Source organism: Panthera tigris, chromosome D3, assembly GCF_018350195.1.
Source record: "Panthera tigris isolate Pti1 chromosome D3, P.tigris_Pti1_mat1.1, whole genome shotgun sequence".
Taxonomy (NCBI): domain Eukaryota; kingdom Metazoa; phylum Chordata; class Mammalia; order Carnivora; family Felidae; genus Panthera; species Panthera tigris.
This window is the reverse complement of record NC_056671.1, coordinates 22,605,683-22,620,065: the sequence shown is the minus strand read 5'-3', so window position 1 is coordinate 22,620,065 and position 14,383 is coordinate 22,605,683. Positions and strand designations below refer to the sequence as shown.

The 14,383-nt window shown below is 54.2% G+C and overlaps 1 protein-coding gene across 1 annotated transcript; it reads left to right on the top strand.

Moving 5' to 3' along the window:
* Positions 1 to 2,984: 2,984 nt before the first annotated feature.
* Positions 2,985 to 9,425, top strand: SLC35E4 (solute carrier family 35 member E4). Its single transcript, XM_007082607.2, has 2 exons — positions 2,985 to 4,270; positions 8,478 to 9,425. The coding sequence occupies exons 1-2, from the start codon at positions 3,652 to 3,654 to the stop codon at positions 8,909 to 8,911; spliced, it is 1,053 nt and encodes a 350-aa protein (XP_007082669.2). The 5' UTR covers positions 2,985 to 3,651; the 3' UTR covers positions 8,912 to 9,425.
* The last annotated feature ends 4,958 nt before the right edge of the window (positions 9,426 to 14,383 follow it).

Here is a 14,383-nt window from a genome sequence, read left to right as displayed (position 1 = left end):
CACAATCATGTCTGGTGCAGGGCCCCACCGTAAGAGATAAACAGAGATAAACAGAGGCCCTCCCTGGGGATTGGGGACCAGGTTTGTATTTAGCCTTAACTTAGATCTGTAGACCTCCAGACAAACCACTTCCCCTCTTTCACAGCTATGTGATGGTGCCTGGGTTTACATAGCATGTTCATGCTTATCAGCTCATCATGTTGCAGGATTTTTTTACCACAATACCCAGGATTCGTTGTCTCACTGCTTTGAAGAATGAAGAGGTGGACACAAAATGAACAGCTGGCAAAAGTTTATTAGAATATAAGATTAGAAAGGAAGAAGAATAGGAAAGCTCTCTTTACAGAGAAGAGACATTCAAAAGTGAACGCCCGAGGACTATAAGGCAAGGGTCCCTGTTTTATAAGGTTCTGGTCAGCCCTCCCCCTTCCTTTCCCCCTTGTTCCTTTCCAAGTTCTACCTTTTTTGGCTTGATAGTTCTAGGTGCTGGGTTGTCCATTCCTGATTGGTGGTGAGGGATGGTCAATGGCCATACTTAGGTCTTTTGTCAAATTCCAGAAGGGAAACCTGAGGTGGAGTAGCTGGGGCCTGTTACACTCTTAAGAGGAACCTGGACACTCCCGGCATTGTTCCAAAATAGGTGTTTTTCCCCACACAGGGACCTCAGGCCCTAATCTTTTCCTCTCTGCCTACTGAATCCTGTCTTCTCCTATCATAATCATATCACAGATGGGGAAACTGAGGTCCTAGCAGTGATTTATCTAGGGACATGCAGTGACCAGAGGAGAGGTCTTTCCCACAGCCTCTGTAGCACAGTTGCTAGAAATGGGTTCTCCTGCCCCTGGTGCCACCCAGAGTCCCTCCCTGAATTACCTGCTTCCCATAGTACCCTGGGCCCCCCATGGGCAGAACTTGGATCTAAGGGATTTGGGAGTCTGTGGGCAAGGAGAGGCTGCTCTGGGCTTTTGGGTGGACCCCAGGGATATGGAAGGAGCCCCCTGCTCCCATTTTTGCACAAGGAAATATTCTATAGAGAATCTTGCTGCCTACAAGTCAAGGCAGGTTAAAAAACTGGGGCTCTGGACCCAGGCAAAACTAATCTGAATGCCCTCACCAGCACTCAGGCTGCACAACCCCTGCTTTGGGCTGTGCTCTCAGCTTCTGCCTCGCCTCCCACCACAACAGGGGCAGCTCTCTCTATCCTGCCATGGCCCACTCAGGCCTTATCTTGACTAATCTTCATTACTCATAGCCCATCCCTTACCAGGCAGGGCGGGTAGGAGGTGAGCTGCTTTGTGGCGGTCTTGGAGGAGTTGTAAACACTGTTTACCACTCCCTGGGAGCTCAGCTCTGAGAAGGTCAGGGTATTTACTATCTTTAAAATCATCATTATTATTTTTTTAATTAAAGGAAACACTGGAAAACTGACAATCTCAAAAAGAATATAACTCTTAGGCGACACTGATTCCTCTTCTTCAGGAAATATGGAAGGAGGGAGGTTGCCCCCTTGGCTGGCTCAGTTTCTCTCCCACAACCCTTCCTAGAAAAACCCTGTCCAAATACTCCCTTATTTTAGTCCTTGACCTAGAAATCCCTTACCCTACAATTTGGGCTATTAAGCAGCTATTTGCAGGCTCCAGCAGGCATCAGAATCACCAGAGGCAAGTGTAAAAATGCAGAGTCCTGGGCCCACCAGAAACCGTATGATTCAGCAGGCCTCCAGTGAAGCTGGGGACAAGCGTCGGGGGAGGACACGGTACTAATCCTTGCCCCGTGATTGTGATGGGGCTTGGGGGACGCTTGCTGTCATCCCGCGGTCTGACCACGGCGGGGCGCAGCGGACCGAGCTAAGTGGTTCCCCTTTGAGATCTTGTTCCTCAGAACAGGCTGCGGTCATCAGGACTTGCTTGTCAGACAGCAGGCCAAGGTTGAGCGTGTTCCAGTGGGCAGGAGCTTCCGCAGGAAAGGAAGCCGGACGTCAGGAAAGAGGCTCACAGTTGGCAGTGGGCACCTACCTGCTCCAGGCATTCATTCCACCTTGGTTCTTGGCGCACACTTCAGAACTCAAGAGTCGAGCCTGGAATCCGAAACAGCTTGTTCTGTTCTGGGGTGCGTTGTTTACCCAACTCTGAGCTCAGAGAGCATCCGTTGTTCAGATGGGAAAACGGAGACCGAAACAGGGGCAAGGGCTTAGTGGCTGCTGCTCTGGCTCCCAGCCCACCCAGGGCTCTTTGTCCTGTTAGGGGGCAGAGGGTGGACCCCAGAAAGCCCAGCTATGAGTCAGTTCTGAGTGCCCAGGGGACGGGACACGGGCTGTTGGCTAGGGATAAATGCTGGCTGGCACCCCGCTTCCACAAATGTCGGTGGCCTTGGTGATTCAGTTTCCGTGCGCCTGCCTAGAAGGGGCCGGCCCTGGGCTGGGAGACTCAGGAGGTGCTGAGAGTAGGGAGGGGCTATGGAGGGGCCTAAGGGGCCGGTGGTCCAACTCATCTGGATGCCGAGGTCCCACGGAGTAACTGTAGCCAGAGATCGTGTGGCCCCGAGACTGGTCCTGGAATGGGGGTTCCTGGGTGGGGGTCCTTGAAGGTGCAGTCTCCTGTGAGGCTGGGGGATTTTATTGAGATCCCTCAGAAAGGCACCCTATTGTCCCCGCCTCGTGTTGGTCTCTATGGGGGCTTGCCTTGGCGCTGGGTGTGAAGGGGTCTGATCCCGCACTGGTGGGAGGAGTAAGGAATAGGCAGCCTGAACACTCCAGCTGGGGGGCTCGGCTGAGGGGAGGACTTCTTGGAGGATGGAGGAGGGGCTGTGAGCAGGCGGCGTGGGGGCGGAGCGAGACCGCCCTCCCGGCTCCGGGGGCGGTGCCTGGCCAGGGGCGGTGCTGGGGGCTCCCCCCAACTTTCCGGGTGGGGCGCGGGCGGCGGCGGTGGAGGCGGGGTCTAGGGCGCGGGGCCTCGCCCGCCGCGCCGGCTCGGGCTGAAGCCTGGCGGGAGGTGCTGCCGGAGCCGGAGCCGCAGCCGCAGCCCGAGCCGCCGGGAGCCGGAGCCGCCAGGAGCTGGAGCCGGAGCCGGGGCTAAAATACAGGCCTTGCCGCAGCCTAACCGAGCCGAGCTCGTCGCCTGGCACCAGCCTGAGCGCGGGCCGGTGTGTCAGCCAGCCGCAGGGCCTGGGCGCACTGGCGGAGGGAGCGAGCCGCGACCACCGGGCACCACCGGGAGCGTGTGCCCGGATCGCCCCTGCCAGGCCTGGGCCCGGCCTGAACAAGCATTAGGTCGCGGGGTCTGGACCAAAGAGAAAAAGGAACGAGGGTTCCATCTAATTGTGGAGTGGGCTTAAAAGCGGGAAGAAGAGTGGAGACTTCACCTAGGACTGAGCAGAGGTGCCTGCAGCTTACTAGGCCAGGTTGGAGCACCAGAGAGCCTGGCATCCCAGCAGCTACGACCTGGGTTCTGTCCTGCCCGAGCCAGGAATACAGCATAGCTCCTGGACCTTGGCTGGCACAGGCCTGGCACAAGAAGCAGTGCCTTAACCTGTCTGAGACTGGGCCCAGGACCCGAGGAACTTGGGATCAGGCCTGGCCCAGAGTGGGACTCTCTGGTGGCCCAGAGCTGGTCACTGGGGAGCTGTCCTTCTGCCCCAGACCCACTGGTACGGATGTGTCGCTGCCCACTGGAGCACCATGACGGCAGGATGACCTCAGCGGAGGCAGTGGCAGTGGCCAGTGGTGCTCGGGCGGCTGGGTCCCCCGAGTGGCCCCCCGACACTCCCCAGGCCCTTGGTCGGCCTGGCCGGGTCAGGGTGGCAGTGGCAGCGCTGGTGTGGCTGCTGGCAGGAGCCAGCATGTCGAGCCTCAACAAGTGGATCTTCACTGTGCATGGCTTCGGGCGGCCCCTCCTGCTCTCAGCACTGCACATGCTGGCAGCAGCATTGGCATGCCGCTGGGGAGCACAGCGCCCCATGCCCAGCCGCACCCGCCGCCAAGTGCTGCTGCTTAGCTTCACCTTCGGCACCTCGATGGCCTGTGGCAACGTGGGCCTGAGCGCTGTGCCCCTAGACCTGGCACAACTGGCCACCACTACTACACCACTGATCACACTGGCCCTGTCAGCGCTGCTGCTCGGCCGTCGCCACCACCCGCTACAATTTGCTGCCATGGGCCCACTCTGCCTGGGGGCTGCCTGCAGCTTGGCTGGTGAGCTCCGGACACCTCCTGCTGGCTGTGGCTTCCTGCTGGCTGCTACCTGCCTCCGTGGCCTCAAGTCCATTCAGCAGAGTGAGTGGTTGAGGAGGTGGGGACTGGGGTGGTTGTGTGGCCTGGGTCATCCTGGGAGGGGCATGGCTGTTATCCCATTTTCCAGATGAAGGAACTGAGGTTCATGACTTTGGAAGAGGCAGAAACTGAGACTCAGAAAGGGCCAACAGCTCAGTGAATTCCAGGCCCCAAACTTAGGCTCTAGACCCCAACTGATATTTAATAATAGTTGCCGTTGATCTGTGTCTCGTGTTTTTTCAAGCCCTTTATCTCTTTGGATCTCCATACTGCCCTGATTAAGGGAGGCACAGTATTGTTCCCACTGACAGGTAGAGAGACTTGTCCTGGGTCATGTGGCCAGTGAGCAGCAGACACAAGATCTGAACCCAGGCAGTCAGACTCCATGCTGTCCAAGTGATGTGGTATAAGGCTGTGGACCCAGAGGGGAATCTGATAGTGGGGGCCTGGGAGAGAGAAAGAGGGCAAGACCTTGAGCCGGGATCTGGGAGGTGAGGTGATATTTAGTGGGAGCTGCAGTGTAACAGGCCCCATGCTGGGTGTTGACCTTGAATTGTCATGGCAACCACCACCTTCATCCCTGTTTTATAGCCCATGGAACTGAGACCTAGAGGTGCCCCGGGTCACCTCACCTCTGAGGAAAGGAGCCAGGGGGCTCTGGGAGAAGGTGAAGTGGAGGCTCCAGGCCTAGACCCTGCCAAATCACTGTGTCTGATGGTGGAGGACGCCTTCCTGTGGCTTATCAAGGGGCATCCAAGTCACAGTCCTCACTCTCTCTCTTCCTCAACTGAAGGGAGAGGCTGGGGAAGGCAAGGTGCCCATTTGGGGTAGGAGGCCTGGGTTCTAGCCACACCCTTGTTCATACTTGTTGGTCAGCCTTCAGCAGATCTGGGTCTTATCTGGGCCTCAGTCTCCTTATCTGTTCAGTGGAGGAGGGTTGGAGTTGTTGGGAGTCCCAGGGGTCTCTTGCTCTCTCTCCCTTCCAGCTCTGACCCAAGCCTGGGAGAAGGAAGAGGGGGCTCCAAGGGTGCTAGGCTGGGGTTTGGGGAAGCCTGAAGGCAAGAGAAAGTTGAAGTTAGAGCTCAGCCCCTGCCCTGGCATCTTCAGAGCCAGCACTCAGAGGCCTTGTCCCCATACTGGGCCCTGAGGCATGGCCAAAGCTCAGTTCTATTTTTGCCCTCCCAGTTACATGAGAGCTGGTGACTAAGCTCGGGCCTGAACTCTGGGCAGGAGTCGCAATGGGAAACCTGACCTCTTGCCCCCCCACCTTACCTGGGAAGACCCCAGCTTCCAGGCCCATGCCATGCCTGCTGAGGCCAGTGCTTCTCGCCCAGGCCACAGGCACACGGGCACGGAACAGCAGGTGCCTGGCATTGGGCTGCTTCTTGGCTGTTGCCAGCCTTCTCTCTCAAGTGTCAACTGCCTGGCCCTCGAGGTGGCTTGGTTGGGTGCTTCCTCCAGGCTCCCACAGCACCTTCTACTTCCCCTATCACAACTCTGAATGTCCTGTATTGTAGCCACTTGGTTACCTGTCTGTGTCCCCCCAGACAGGAGCTCTGAGTGGGCATGGACTGGTTTTGGGCATCTCCTTGTCCCCAACACCTGGCCTGAGGCCTGGAACAGGGCAAGTACTCCTTAGGTGGTGGTGTTGTAATGGCTCTGACAGAATAATTGGCAGGCTGGTTAGGCTACATGGCCTAGAGTGTTAAGGAGGGCGCTTGGGAGGCAGGAGGCCTTACCAACAGAGGTGGGATGGGGAGAAACAGACTGGAGCCAGGAAATGAGTTGGGTTTTGGACAAGAGGAGGTGTCTACTTCCAGGGGTTCCAGATTCAGACTAGAGTGTAAATGACAGATATCAGCTCCTTTCCTGAGAGCAGACTCCATGGCAGTAGGCATGAAAGTCCAGGAAGAGGAGCATCCAGGCAGCCACAGGCAGGGCCAGTAGCTTCCTTCCGACCAGGCCAGTTGCAGGCCCAGGGGGTCTACACTCACAAAAAGACTGGAAAGTGGGGGGGCAGCTTGCTGAACTTGCTTTTAGCTGTACCCACCTGCATCAGAGAGCAACCTGACCTGATCCCTGCCTGAGCTCTCCGGCTGGTGGGGAGATGCACTCAGAAACAGATTACTATGGCAAGAGAAAAGTTCTAGAGCCAAGGTGGGCACAGGTGTGGTCAGGGGCGGTTTCTTCCTCCTGGGGAGACCAGGGGAGGCTACCTGGGGGAGGAGGCATGCAATGATGATAAAAATAAGATCATAGTAGTAGTGAACACTTGCTGAGCCCTCACTATGTGCCCCCACTGTGCCCAACTCTATGCAGGAGGGCATTCTGGGAGTGGGAAGCAGACCTTGCCAGGGCACAGGTGTCAGCCAGCAGGAGCTCTGTGGGGGATCATGACAGCTGTCATAGTGAGCAGTTGCTGCTGGGCACCAGTCCCTAAGCTCAGCATCTCACACACTCCAGTGAGGGGGCTGTTGTCACCTTCCCCAGGCACACATGAGGAGACGAGACACAGAGTGACTTGTGTGATGTCACACAGCAAGTGAAGGAACAAAAATGGGATAAGCCAGCAGGCAGTGGAACAGAGGGTCTAGAGGACATGTTTGTCTGAATGTGGCAGAAGCCTGGGTATGTTCAGATGCTGAAACAAAAATGCCTTTAGAGAAGGAGAGGTTGAGATAGAGGGTTTGGTGGGGCTAACAGGGGAGGGGTCATCAAGGAGGCAGGATGAGAGGCTGGCATTTGGGGGGGCTTGGGTGGGGTGAGTGGCCTGTGGTGGAGGATCACTGCTTTTTCCCCTGGGCTGCAGGGAAGGGAGGCAGAGGGCTGGGTGGGATGTAGAATAGGCACAAGGGGCTGGGGATGGTGGGGGGAGGTTAGGACTTTCCTCCCTGGCTGCCTCACAGAGGTGAAGTTCACCTGAAACCCTAAACACCTTCCAACGATTGGACCTTAAACGTACAAGCCACACACTGCTTGTAATGGTGCTAAATTTGGAGTGAATGAGCAGGAGACATTTCAATTATCTGTTCATTTCTAGAAATGCTGGAGGAACTGTTGCCTAGAGAACAAAGCCAAAACATCAAAATGAAATCGAGAGAGAGAAATACAGTTTTCCTCTTCTAGCCTATGAGTAAGCACCCCTGTAGCTCTTTGGAAACCGTGTGTCAGAAAATGCACAGAGGCTCCAAGAGCCCTGGGAGGGGGGCCTCCATCAATTACTCATCTCTCTCCACTAAAGCTTGGAGGAGGCCCCAAAACATCATTGCCCGTGCAGATACTATCATTTCACCGAAGCAGTGTCTGACTTTGGTGATGGGCACTGCTTCCTTTGCGAACCAGCTGGGCAATAACACATATGTGCACACACAGACACACACGCAGGCAGACGATCACACGTATGCAAGCTGGTAGGATCCTCTCCTCTGCAAAACTAAAAGGTTTCCTCTTAGGCCTGGATTCATCTTGACAAGCCTTAGTGATCAGTTATAAACAGTGAGTGACAGCCAAGTGCAAACAATGACTTTCTTGTTGTTCTTAGTCATCCCAGGGGTCATAAGTGAATGAAGCAATGAATGAACCCACCATTTGACTCAAACAATTCATTATTGTAACACTCCTTTTTTTTTTTTTTTTTTTTTTGGCTAGTCAGTGGCGGAGCTGGGACCTTCTACTGGTCTGTCCCTGCTTTGGTGGTGGGAGCTGTGGTGTGGGGTAGTGGGTGTGGTAAGGACTAAGGCCAAGAAAGGTGGGTCGGCGTCCCTTGGCACAGGACCTTCTGAGCAGGTTAAGAACCTCGGATGTTTTTCTCCAGGGGCTGCGGAGCCCCTGAAGATTTTTTTTAGAGCCATGCTTCATGTTTATTGATCATATCTTTTTACATTTACTGAGCATTTACCTTACAAAGGCTTTATAAATGTTATCTATTTTAATCTTTACAACAATGCTGCGTATTAGGTGTGGTTATCACCGAACTTTGCAGGTGATACAGAGGTTAAGTACGAGGTCACAGCTGGTAAGGAGTGGATACAGGTCACAACCCAGGTGGTGTGACTGGGTTCTTGTCCGTCATGTTACGGAGCAGGAGCCACTGATTCTGCCCGAGGGATTGAGGCAGGCTTCCAGAGTGATGGGCCCCGGAGGCCATGCCGGATTAGCCAAGTGGGGGTTGTCTGCCTCCGATTGCTGATGGCTGCTGTCCTGGTTGCAGGTGCCCTACTGCAGGAGGAGAGGCTGGACGCGGTGACCCTGCTGTATGCCACCTCGCTGCCCAGCTTCTGCCTGCTGGCGGGCGCGGCCCTGGTGCTGGAGGCTGGTGTGGCACCGCCGCCCGCTCCCACCAACTCCCACCTCTGGGCCTGCATCCTGATCAGCTGCCTCCTGTCCGTGCTCTACAACTTGGCCAGCTTCTCCCTGCTGGCTCTCACCTCTGCCCTCACCGTCCATGTCCTGGGCAACCTCACTGTCGTGGGCAACCTCATCCTGTCCCGGCTCCTGTTTGGCAGCCGCCTCAGCGCCCTCAGCTATGTGGGCATTGCACTCACCCTTTCAGGAATGTTCCTTTACCACAATTGCGAGTTCGTGGCCTCCTGGGCTGCCCGCCGTGGCCTCTGGCGGAGGGACCAGACTGGCAAGGGTCTATGACATCTAGGGGAATATGTGGGCTCCTGGAACAGCCCCAGCCTGAATCCAACCTCGGCCAGTGGCCATGGGAAAAGTGGAGAGCAGGCAGCTACTGGGGCCATGGGAGAGAGAGGGGCCTTCTGGAAAGGCCACCTTGGAAGCTGGCATGGGGATTCCCAGACACCCACCTCCTGTCCCTGCCTGCCTCTCATCACAGACCTCACTCACCACTGGATGGTGGGTCCAGACCTGGCACAGTCACTGTGCTTGTCGGACTGATTATTATGATTAGCATCAACTACTACTCCAAAAATTTGGAAAACCTCACCACGTTCTGATGACGACGATGATGATTCTTGGCGATTGCACAATCCTTCCTCCAGGAAGTGGGGGAGGCAGCTAGGAGGCCCAGGGAAGGGCTTCTTTGTTGCTGGGATCCCCTGGGGATTGGGGTCATCTATGCCAATTCCAGGCAGCTGCTGTAGCCTCACCCCCCGGGCCCCCCAATTTTGGGTCTTCCATCCTTAAATAAACTATTTTTGCTTGTATACCTGTGTCATTGCTCAGGGTTACAGCCAAGGAAATACAGGGAGAGCTCTGGGCCTGCTGGCGACCAGCCACCCACCCAGAAACGGGGACATCCTTCCTCACCTGTCATAGCCTGTCTGGGTCCCCAACCTAGCCCCCTTCTCTAAAGTCCCTCCACTGGCCAGGCCACCATTGCTCATATTCTGGATGGTGGCAGTAGCTTCCTCCCTGCTCTGCTCTGGCACCTCCACTCCACCTTCCACATAGCCCCAGAGGGATCTTTCTAAAACACACACCTTCTGGGGCTCTATACTGCTTCTGGGACAAAGTCAGAACTTCCTGCCCCAGACCATAAGATCCCTGGGGTCTGGCCCCTGTGGCCTCACCAGGCTCCTGTCTCACTTCTCCTCTCCTTGGGCTCTACCTTCCATCCTCACTGACTTCCTTCAGGCACCTGGCCTGGGAAGGACAGGCACAGGGTTTCCTGGCCCTGGCCTCCACCCTGCTGGCCTTGTGGAGGGGAAGTGGGCCCAGGCTGAGTCACTCACTACCCACCCTGCCTGTGACTCAGAGATGCCACTGGCCCAGCCCAGTCCCTGTGCAGCCTGGGCATTTCCAGCCTCCGCTCTGAGGCTTGGCCAGAGAGGACAGATTAGATATCTTTGGTTCGGCAGAACCTCACTGGTACCCAGGACCCTTCCCCCATTCAAGAGGGCCCACAGCCATAGCAAGATCCTCCCTGTAGCACCCTTGCCCTGGCTCCTGGGTCCTCATGGAATGCTTGGCTGAAGAGTGAGCCTATCCCACCCCCATCCCCAAACCCGGCAGATCAAAGCCAGCCCTTGGTGGTTGTGGGGATAGGGCAGGGGGGAATTGGAGCTGTGCTTGGCGGGGGGCTGGCTTGTCACCAGACTCAGGACCATCCCGCATTGAGGAGATTCCCTCAAGGTCATGTTTAAAGCACAACCCCCCCCCCCCCATCAGAAAACCCTTTCTCATAGTGTGACCTGTTTTGGTCTCTCTTGGCATCACAGAGTTATTTCATTAGGAGTGGGTAGTGAGGATTGCCAGAATAACTGGTAGGAAAGGCTTAGTGGAGGGTGATCCCCACCAAGGGCCCCTGCCCCTCTAGGCTCTGCTTCTTACTAGATGATTGCCCCGGGCAAGTCACTCTGCCTCTCCACGCCTCAATGTCTGTACCCAGGAGAACAGATGTCCACCTCCTTGGGAAACTCTTTCCTAACTGCACTGCTGCCCTGCCCCATGCCAAGCTGAGTTGAGAGCCACAGCTAAAGGTCAGCCCAGCTCCCTGTACTTCTGGTGGGGCGTTGAGCACATCCCACTCTCAGAACTAGTTTATCACCTCTCTTCTCCACCAGGAGGGGCTCTGGGAGGGCCAAGACAGCTGTCCTGCTCACAGCTGTCTCCCCAGTACCAATACCTGGCATGGATAGAGTAGGTGGAAGAGAATACTAGGGGTCAGACTTGGGTTCAAACCCCAGCCCTGGTGTGTCTAAGCTGCGTGACCCGGGAAAAAGGCCTTCGCCTGTGCCTCTGTGTGTTAAGTGGGGGCAGCAGTAGAACCCAACCCTGTCTAGCTCCAGGAGGCTGCAGTGGGCTAATGTGTAGGAAGTGCTTAGCAATAGTGCCTGAAACTTAATAGGCCTTAAGAAATGTTAGCAGACTAACTCACACAGACACTTCACAGTTCCTTCCCAAGGCTTTTCACACTAGCCATCCCCCTCCCACCCAGCCTTCCACTGCACACTGAGAGCCCCCAGAGAGTGCTTTTGGAGCACAGCGGGGTGGATGCCCTAGCTCCCGCCCCCTTGCCCTGCTTTGGAGGAAGCCAGGGAAGCTGGGTCTGTGCTGGGCATCCTGCCATTGTGGATTCAGAACAAAGCTGCTGCCTTGTCTTAGCCCCAGCTGCCAGGAGGCCCCTCCCGGCCTCCCCAGGGGGCCCTTGGATTGTCATTCCAGGGGGCCAGTGCAAACAAGGACTCTTTTCGCTCCCTGCTTTGCTCCAAAATCAGCTCTGGGATGCCAGAAACTCCACCATCTCACTGCTCCTGCTCAGTTGCCAATACGTCCTGGAAATAACACAAAATGTGATGGAGAGCCATGAGAGGTTTTGAGCAGGTAAGAGCCATGATGTTCAATAAGCATGTCCTGATAATGGCCCTTTAGTACAGTCTGGATCCTATGTGGAGGGGAAATTGACAGGAGGTAGAAAGACCAGGGAAGAGGTGTTGTAGTGGTTCAGATGACAATGAGAACAGTGTTTTGGGCACAGCACAGAGTACCATAAATTGTATACGTTTGGGGTAACAAATTATCCCTAGACATTATGGCTTAAAGCAGCACATATGAATTATTTCACAGTTTCTGTGCGTCAGGTATTTGGCAGTGGCTTAGTGGAATAATTCTGGATATCGGCCAGGGCTGTGGTCATATGCAAGTTTGGCTGGGGCTGGAGGGTCCACTTCCAAGATGGGTCATTCACATGGCTGCTGGAGGCCTCAGTTCCTTGCCACATGGGCCTCTCCACAAGGCATCTCGAGTGTCCTCATGACATGGTAGTTGGTTTCCATCAGAGTGAGTGATAAAGAGAGCAAAAAGCCACAATGTCCTTCTTGACTCAATCTCAAAAGTCACACTCATTTCTCTAATACTTCATTTATCATTTAATTCTAATACTGTTATTTCTCTGCTAGCTTAGGTCAACTCCATTCAGTATGGGCCCTCCCACCTTGACTACCATTAGGGCATGAATGCCAAGAGTAGAGGATCTTTGAGGTCATCTCAGGCTGGCTACCACATTAGTGAATGTTGGCTGAGTGAGTGATTGAGGAGGACACAGCTTGGGGCCATGGGGAATTAGTCTGGGAGCCTCCTGCTCCAGGTGGATCTTGTCAACCATACCTCTGCATCCTCCCTGATAAAATACTATATGATCCTGCCCACCATGGTCACTTGGCAAATGTTTGCTCAATGAGGGCTGGAGGCTGCTTTCTCTGCTCCCCACTTGCAGACTCCTTGGTCTATTTGAAGCCCTGGATGCTCTGATATCTCCAAGCTCCCTCCCTCTGATTTCTTCCAATTATATGAGGCCAGATCTGCTCCCGGTGCCTGATGGAACCTTCCAGTATCTAGACCTCCTACTGCCTGCTCCTGACAGCCACAACCCTCATGTGCCCCTCCTTCCTTCTCTAAGCACTGCCAAGCATCCCAACTGGGTAGATTCTGGCCCAGCAGCACCTGCTGCCTGGACTAGGCCATTTCTCTTTGTACATAAACTTTCTTTGGTGGAAGAACACTTGTCCCTGCATACTATGCTGGAGTCGGAGAGCAAATGAAAGCTGAGTGGCCTTAGATGAACCAGGAAACCTCTTACCCCTGAGGCATTGCTGCTAAATTTCCCAGGAACCCTGTTTGAAAACCACAGATCTAATTCAGTCCTTGTCAAATATATGAGGAAACTAAAGCCCAAAGAGGAGGAAGAACCAAGATGATTATCTTAGTCTGTTCAGGCTGCTATAACAAAATTCCACAGGCTCCAAAACTGTAAGAAATAAACAACAGAAATTTCTTAGAGTTTTGGAGACTGGAGGTCTGAGACCTGGGTGCCAGCATGGTCGGTGAGGGGCCTCTTTCTGGGTCACTTTGTTGTATCCTTACAAGGCAGATGGGGCTAGCTGGCTCTCTAGGGCCTCTTTTATAAGGGCACTAATCTCATTTATGATGGGTACACTCTAATGACCCCAACACCTCCCAAAGACCCTGCCTCCTAATACCATCATCTTGGGCATTAAGTTTTTAACATATGAATTGAGTGGGGGGTGCGGACACAAATATTCAGACCATAGCAAAAATCTTATGCAAAGAATGAACAGCAGGGCTAGGATTTCACCTCCTAAGTTTTTGGATTCTGCCATATCCTGCTCCCCACTGTGCTCTGAGAACAGAGCCAGGGTGTGAAGTTATGGAGGTATGCAGTGTCTGGCCCAGGTTGACAGGGAGTGTCTGTCATAGAAGCTACCAGCCAGGTATCCCCCAGCTCAGTCAACAAAACATTTTTGTCTTCAGGGGGAAAGAATTACAAATGTTTTGTCAAGGGAAAGTCTAAAAAGATTTGTGGCAAGAGGCTGTTACATGTGTTGAGAGCTTTCTGCTTTTGGGTGTCTCTTGGAAACTCTGAGAGGTGGGTAGGATGGTGTATTACTCTGAGTCCTCTGAGAAGGAGACACCAAGGTGGAATGAAAAGTACAAGGGTTTTATGAGGGCAAATGTTTGTGAGAGAAAATGGGAAGGAAGCTGGGGAGGCTGGGAGAGTTGTCAGATCATGATTTAAATCAGACTCTGAGTGGAGGAGAGAGGGGAGCATGGTTGGGGAGAAACGTTCCTGACCATGCTGCAGTCTAAGGAAGGTTCGGCAGGGCCATCAGAGTCCTTGAGCCAAAGAAGCCAACCAGAAGAGTCCCACGTCTCCTAGGACCGGGTCTGCCTTACTGAGTACATCCCTGCTGTACTCAGGAACTGGCTAGAAGGAGTTTGAGGGAAATCAAGCCTCAGCATAAACATGGTGATGGATTTCACCCTGCCCTTGGTCAGTTTTTCTTTCTGTTATTGGAGGTCTGTGGGACACATTCTTAGAATCACCATAGATGCCATTGTCACTCACATTTTACAGAGCGGGCAGAATTCCAGAAAAATTCCAGGGTCTGCCTGAACTCACAAAGCAGGATGAAAATCCATCTTTTGATTCTCTTTCAAGCTTGTTACGTGATATAGATCCTAAATCCAGAGGTGGAGTTTGAAGGATTCTTAGGGCATTTGGATGTAACATCCCAGAGATAGGTAAGCAGGGTTGTGTGCTTCAGGGTCGAGAGCTAACTGTCCTTGGGGTTTGTAATAGGATCACCATCTTAACACATGTCGTTCAGGGAAATCACCAGGGCCACTATC

Bases quoted from the DNA above. Each gene is read 5' to 3' on its own strand.
- SLC35E4 (XM_007082607.2), top strand. From the start codon at position 3,652: ATGTGTCGCTGCCCACTGGAGCACCATGACGGCAGGATGACCTCAGCG. The intron at 4,271-8,477 runs GTGAGTGGTTGA...TCCTGGTTGCAG, and splicing joins CCTCAAGTCCATTCAGCAGA to GTGCCCTACTGCAGGAGGAG.